Source organism: Lepisma saccharinum, unplaced genomic scaffold (genome assembly GCF_977018435.1).
Source record: "Lepisma saccharinum unplaced genomic scaffold, izLepSacc3.1 HAP1_SCAFFOLD_408, whole genome shotgun sequence".
Taxonomy (NCBI): Eukaryota; Metazoa; Arthropoda; class Insecta; order Zygentoma; family Lepismatidae; genus Lepisma; species Lepisma saccharinum.
In genome coordinates this window covers 19,414-26,812 of record NW_028143111.1, presented here as the reverse complement: position 1 = coordinate 26,812, position 7,399 = coordinate 19,414, and the positions used below count along the sequence as shown (strand labels likewise).

The 7,399-nt window shown below is 36.5% G+C and overlaps 1 protein-coding gene across 1 annotated transcript; it reads left to right on the top strand.

Annotated features, from left to right (window-relative positions):
- The first annotated feature begins 5,084 nt into the window (after window positions 1-5,084).
- On the top strand, window positions 5,085-6,734 carry LOC145982770 (uncharacterized). Its single transcript, XM_083116134.1, has one exon. The coding sequence runs from the start codon at window positions 5,085-5,087 to the stop codon at window positions 6,498-6,500; it is 1,416 nt and encodes a 471-aa protein (XP_082972260.1). The 3' UTR covers window positions 6,501-6,734.
- The last annotated feature ends 665 nt before the right edge of the window (window positions 6,735-7,399 follow it).

Here is a 7,399-nt window from a genome sequence, read left to right as displayed (position 1 = left end):
TGAACCAAATCTTTTTCTTTTTTTGGTCCAATTCTCCAGTAGTGTACTGTCGTGCGCCCTTGACGCTTGACTTCTTGCATTGTTTGTGTGACAGCTGTGGACATTGAAGAGCTTCGGTACGAACGTAAACCATTAGACACACAAAAATCAAGAACTATCACGGAAATTGCAAAGCAAAAACTACATTTTTTTTAAATTTCAAATCTTCCAAAATCTCATTGACACCCTCTGTTCACCCTCTCCCATATTTACTTCCAGTAAAGGGTACGTGTGGCGTGTCATTTCGTCGTGTCACGTGTTGCTATCGCTTGCGACTTGGTCTGAAATCCGTTATGGTTTCAGTTTGGGAATTTAGCTAAACTCTCTTAAGAGTATTTCAAAATTAAATCCTTAGAAAAATATTTGGATATAAAAGGGATGAGTAGACAGGTGAGTAGATAAGGTTACATAATTTAGAACTGCATAATTTGTATTCATGTCTAGGGAAGAGACGATTCTTGTTGGGAAACCTGATGGTAAGAGACCAGTAAGAAGGCCAAGAAGAAGATGGAGGAATAACGTTGAGATGGACCTAAAGGATTGAAAATATTGGATTGATTTTGTCCAGGAGAGATACAGATGGAAGACTTGTGTTTCGGCAGCCATAAACCTTCGGGTTTAAGAAGGTTAGGGAGTTAGTTAGTGTCTTATCATAACCTTAACTTAGAAATTCTTCACAGGTTGTATTGTCCATTTGAGACTGCAATGAATAACCTCGTAATCTTATCTGTATTCGAAGTCAAGAGATAAACTAGACACAAATGGCGTTCTTTCTCCCAGAGTGCTATTCGGTCCTTACGAATTCATATAAGTGTCCTTTTATTCAAATTTTAAGGTGAGTATCATATTTAAAGTAAACGTTCATCATACATAAGACCTAACTTATAAGTAACAATGCAGAAAAATGTCTCAAATAGCAGAAATTAGTCTTAGTTTGCTCTAACTGTCAACTTCTATAGCCACGTCACATCAAATGTTTCCATGTACAATTGGATCATAGTTTGTTTCACTTATCAGAATCAGAAAGTCACCTTCAGATACAAAGTCGTGAAATTTCCTACGGTAGCCTTTTCTTTAACTTTAAATTCTTCAACTTGCCATTGACTTCTCGTTTGGAAGAAATTTCTGGGAACTACAGAATTATAAATGTTAGGTAAAAAACGTAGGCTTGACCAGGACTTAACCTCATCTTGCAATTCTAGCTTAAATGTCTACGTAATACAGTGCATGGGAGTACTCAAAAAATTTTCCGAAGCTGCCCTGGGGGGAGGTGTGGGGGCAAATTTCCCATCATCGGACTTCTCAGGTTTTGCTTAACACGGAAGGAACCACAACTACTTATATTACACTAACCTCTACGCGTGCAGAGAAATATGTGTTTCACTATCACAAGTAACAAAATTCAGATATGTTTTCAATTTTTATCTTCTTCGATGTTAAGAAACCTACACACTTCCACAAATATTAAGATTTATCGGGTCTGGTACCCTATTCTAAACCCTCGAACTTTCAATTATTTTTTTTCCTTTATGAAGATTATGTGATCCTAACTGTGAATAAAAAAAATTGGAGCGCGGAGAGAAGTATTTACGACTGTACAGCCGTTTAAAGTTGAAATTTTGCCGTTTGAAATTGTTGTGTCCAAATATCCCACCGATTCCGGGCTCCGCCCCTGGGGTAACTGACTTACCGCCTCCTACCGCTACCGCGGCCCCGCCTTTATCTATAGAGTCCCTTTTAAAGGCATGTTAGAAATTGGCCGGAGTCACCTGCCCCCAACACTATTTCTCACTGTTTTCTGCATTGACACATGAAGATACCAAAAATGAAGGCTACAATTACACCTAAGAAGGTAACTTACCTCTTTTTACCAAGGCCAGGCACTGAATTGCGGGTCGAAGTTAAATTTTAAGTTAAAAAATGAAGTAACTCCTACGTTGAAAGTCCTTGTTGTCCTTTTCCACAGAATACCACCCTTCCCATCATAAAAAAAAGAAGTCGCAAATTATCCCACCCAACAAGTCATTTAGAAAATACAACCCTCCTCTTTACGGCCTGCAGTTGCCAAAAAGAAATAATTAATTCAATTTCTGAAGTCGCACAAATGAAATCCAATGTCTGAAATGTCTAATCCGCCAATATATCACACAAATAACATATCCCAATCGCAAATGTTCCCATTGCACAAGTCAATCATAAGAAGAAAAAGAAAAAATCAGACGTGCGCCTGTAACATGAATCCATGATCCGAAATCTTCAGACTTTCTCCTGTGACATGAATCCATCATCAGCCATCATAGAAGCTCTGAAAAACCTTTTTGACGTTACGCAAGGAATTTTATTTTTTAAAAAAAAACTTAAGTTTCGTAGAACGTAGATTTAAAAAATTATCTTCCGCGCTATTTGAAAACACTGTTTGTTATGAGGAACCAAATATTTTTACGAAAATATTTGAAATGTGCCTGAAATCGAGGGTGTAGAAAGGGGTACCGGAGCCGATTAATCAACGTTAATCGCATAAAAGCACTGAAAAATACTTAATATGTAACTTACTAATTGTTACATTCAATATTACAACTTTTCGCCATCAACCAATATCTTCATTATCACATGCTGTTGTCTTTCATAACCAAATCTTCTAGCTTCTCACATTTTTCTTAGAGGTTAACATGAAGGTTGGTCGTCAACCACAAATGTTCAGAAATGCGTCATAATGTCAGGATTATTGACAAGGACGTTGCAAGGTTCATAGATGAGGCATTCATTTGCAGGTTGCGATTAGGAGAACAAGACAAAAGGCAACACTTTTATAAAAAACGAAAACAATAATTAATTGACAACTAACATAAGCCTGCAAGAGTAACTGGCACTGATTGGTTCATTGATTTGCTTTATTTTACTCCGCTTTTCTACAACTTCTGGCTAATCGCGAAGACGAGGATGAGTGATAATATGATGAAATTCATGAAAGGACATTTACAAATAACATCCATGCCGGGAATTGAACCTAGAAACTCTGGCGCCGTAGCTCGCTGTGCTAAACAGTCCGCAACGCATGTCGGCTCGACATTGAAAGCCAACAACAGAATATATATCACAATGTTTTTTTTTCTTATTATTCCCCAGAATGGCAACCCAGTAGCCATGTACTAATACTTGGGCCCCTATCAAAACTAATGTTTTATTTTGAATTAATTTAAAAGGAAATAACATTTACTTTACTTTTTATGGAAAATTTCACAATTCTTTTTCCATGGGGCAAGTGTCCTTCCAACCATCTGCTGGATTTCCCCATGATACTTCTTACTACGTAAGAAGGTACGAAATTTTAATCGTATGTTAGAGGAAGAAGAGTTTTTATTTCCATCCATTGCAGAATTGCAAGTGCCAATGTGCTTGTGCCAACATATCTTTTCCTCTCTGTTCTCATAATTTCAATAGCCGGTTATGTCGCATCATAGTACAAAGTGATCTCCTCTTTATTTTAGTGTCAATGATTGTTTAAATCTAGATTCTAATTCGTTAATTAATTTTTACAAATCTAAGGATAACTGGATAACCTAAAAGATGTTGAAACTATCCTTCAGCCATACAAGGATAATGTATGTCAACTGGATACTCCTTTTAGGTATATGGAAAATAATAAGCCTTTGAAAAGGTAATGCTCTTCCCTGCACATTCCACATTATGTGAATGTAAGGTTCCACATATTCTTGGGCTTGTTCTCAGGGCCGGATTAAGGTGGGTGCTATTGATGCTGCAGCATTAAGCCCATTCCTGAAATAGGCCTAGATGAAAACAGACGAGAATTTTCCAAAAGCCTAACAGTTTTCTTTTGCTACATTAACCTGAAAATAAATCTTAGAATGCAATTTGGAGCCCCAATTCGGACGCCTAGACACAGCGTTTCTTATTATACAGTTACTATTATTCTTTGCGCTGTGACGTAACTATAACGTCGTTGTGTTCATTGTTCACCCGAAGATTTCAAGCATCAGGCCCAATTTAGTCTTAATCCGGCCCTGCTTGTTCTCACAGTTGTTCCAAGTTACCGATGAATTAAAAGTATGGGAGAGACGATTTAGGTCCACTCCTAGAAGCGAACCAGGATATATTTATATATTTAAATAACCTGACATTAACGCTAAATCATGCACGTATATCACGCATGCATTAAAATTATAGAATTTGAAAAAAATACATATAAAGGAAAATGTAAGGTTGCAGATAATAATATGGGAGTGCTGGGGTTAATTGTAATAATGTTGAAAGAGGATTTATTAAATATCGGCTATCGACGTAGCAATACTATAAATCTTGTATATCAGCTATTCCATGTGAAAATGGGCAAACAAGGTTAACTTTATTTATATTGAGAGTACCAATTATATGAAAATAAAGGTAAAACTATGCAGAATTTAGAATTAGCATTGTTCCATAATCCTACACAGTAAATAATGTGCACGATGTCACACTCGTCACAAAATTTGTCACACCCGTTACAGGTCAAAAATGTTTACAAAAAAGTAGGTAGTGATATTTTTAGAAACTAAAAGCATCTAAATGTCGAGTAAGGTTTGCTTTGTGAAAATAAAATTAAATTGTTCCAGTAAACCCATACACTTGACAGTTTTTTTTCCTGAAAGACTGAGGAGTCTCGGAAGTGTCACATCTGTCACAATTAGAAAAATGTATTTTCTGTAGCTGAAAATTGAGATGGAGGAGGAATATTCTTAAATAAATTAACTTTCATGAAGGAAAATGAAATTACATGAATTGATAGAGTAACATATTTGAAGGTGCTAAGAAAATCATTTAAAAATGAATTTGTCTAAATATCACACCCTTTACAATGGAATCGCCCATACGTTTTTCATTCGTTCAGAACAAATTCATTATTTTTTCTGTGTATGGACTTCTGCAAATGAAAATTGATTTTATATTGTAGATATGTTTGTTTTGGATTTCTAATTGAAACATTTCCAATAACGTAAAATTTTCTTTTCCGTTTTAGTTCAATGGATATTTAAAGAAACCTCAGCAGAATGAAGATTCATTGGATTCTCATAGTTTGTTGCCTTCACATAGTGGCCTTGAAAAGTGAAAGGGATGTTCCTCTGTGTACACTGTGTCAGTGCTACAGCAGTAAAAGAATTCAAGCAAATTGTACCCACAAAGGACTCACCAACATACCGCAGGATATTTTCATAACGGGTACAGAAGTTCTGGAAATATCGAAGAATAACATATCCGTATTATATGACAATGGACTTGAAAACTTTCCTAATCTGCTATCATTATATATTTCCGCAAGTCACTTAAAACTAATAGAGTCTAATGTGTTTACAAACTTAGTGAACTTGTCCGACGTAGATCTTACTTTAAATGAACTACAATATATCTCTCCAACATTGTTCGTTAATAACACATCGTTAAAAAAGCTCTATTTGAGTGGAAATCATAATCTTAGTTTTCAAGAAGATGGTCCTTTTCTAATCTCAGAATCACTAGAAGTGCTTAGGCTAAGAAACTGTGGTATAAATCATATCCCTGCCGTAGCATTCAGTAAGTTGAAGAGGTTGGAGTCACTTGATATCACTGGTAACCAACTCCAAACTTTGCAGACGACTGTGCTGATTCCACTAATCAGTTTGAGGAAGCTGGAACTGATTGACAATCCCTGGTCGTGCAGTTGTGATCTTAGCGATGTGCGTAATCTGTACTTGTCCCAGTCCATGAAGAGCAACCATTATGAAGTCAGTTGTCTTCAAACAGATGGTACAAAACTTAAGTGGATCTTAGAAAGTTCGTTAACATGTGCAAAAAATGACACTACGTTTACATTACCAAAACAATCACAAACAAGCGTGACAGTTACCCATAATGCAGTGTATACTGAAGACGTCACAGCCACATCGTCCATTGGCATCACACAATCCGAATTCTACCCTGTTGGCGTCCACATTCCACAAACAAAAGGACAAGAACATATTTTAACAAGCAATGGATTTCTGTGGACCACGCTCTGCATAATGTTGACTGTTCTCATTGTTGTCGTTAGCCTTATCTTATTGGTTACTTTCGGTAAGTGCAAGGGGCTAAATGAGGAACACAAATGTTATTGTCAGTTGTTTATAAGGAATATTTGTTCTCGTTTTAACATTAAATTTTATTCCCCGGTCAATCAAGCGCAACAAAGTATTAATATGGTTGGGCTGCATAGACCACATGGTGTAGATGTCATAGTGCATGAAGAGGTCAACACTTCGACTGGTCATGGAACAAGGCCGTTACCTGAAACTAACACTTTACCCGAGGATTCTGAAGGTTATCTCGTACCCAAAGCCTGCAACACTTTACTTGAAAGTAATTCAAGTTCAAGTACATTTTCTCAGCGTGAAGACTACGATAAATCTGCATACAGCCAGTATGTAAATCACTTTTATGAGGAAATTACATAAATCAAAACCCAAAACTGTCGCAATGACTTGATTTCTTAATCACGTTGTCATTTGACTAAGAAGCAAAATGGAGGTTATCACACATTTTCCATGAACTGTGCTTCCGATGTGCGAAAAAATCAAGGTGTCGAGTTATGATGGTAGTCGATATCCGAAAGAGAAGTCCCCGTACCCATATACTTGCATGTATCCTGTTTCGACTGTGTTGAGAACTGGCCGGTTTCTTGGGAATGATTTCGTTTTCGTGGTTGACAACCCTGCTCTGAAGGTCCATGGAACGCTCGCTCGAAATCGTGTGTCAGTTGTTGCGCCATGGCCGTTGTGAGCGAACATTGTTACAGTGCTAAGGAACGGCTAGTGACGTGTGTGGATGTGCACGAACGACAACGCACTGGGCAAACAATGTACTGTTACGTAATGCAGAGTTCACAAGTATGTTATGATGTAAATAGATAGATGCACATGCTACAGTAAATAAATGTGTTGAATATATTTAGGGCTAGTGTGTACTATGTAATATAATCTAGAGGAACGGGGAAGTTTTATAACAAAGTGTATTAGCACTATTAGTATAGTAATAATATATTAATTGTTAAGGTTACAATACTCATTCCTTTTGAGTTTATTCCGGACAAATTACAACTTCTTCGTAGAATTTATTCGATTTCAATTTTAATAAATGTCATCATGGTAATTATTTCATTATATTACAAGAGTGCTGTTTAGGATGAGAGGGATGAAATTATAGTTGCTTATGTAGGGGCAGTGTCGCAAGAAAACTGACAGTTTATCAAGTAATTTGCTACTTATATCATTATAACCGTACATTTTATTCTATTTTTGTTATGTTCTTAACGAATGGATGACCAAATACACGAATGAAACGTCACGATACATGA

Bases quoted from the DNA above. Each gene is read 5' to 3' on its own strand.
- LOC145982770 (XM_083116134.1), top strand. From the start codon at position 5,085: ATGAAGATTCATTGGATTCTCATAGTTTGTTGCCTTCACATAGTGGCC.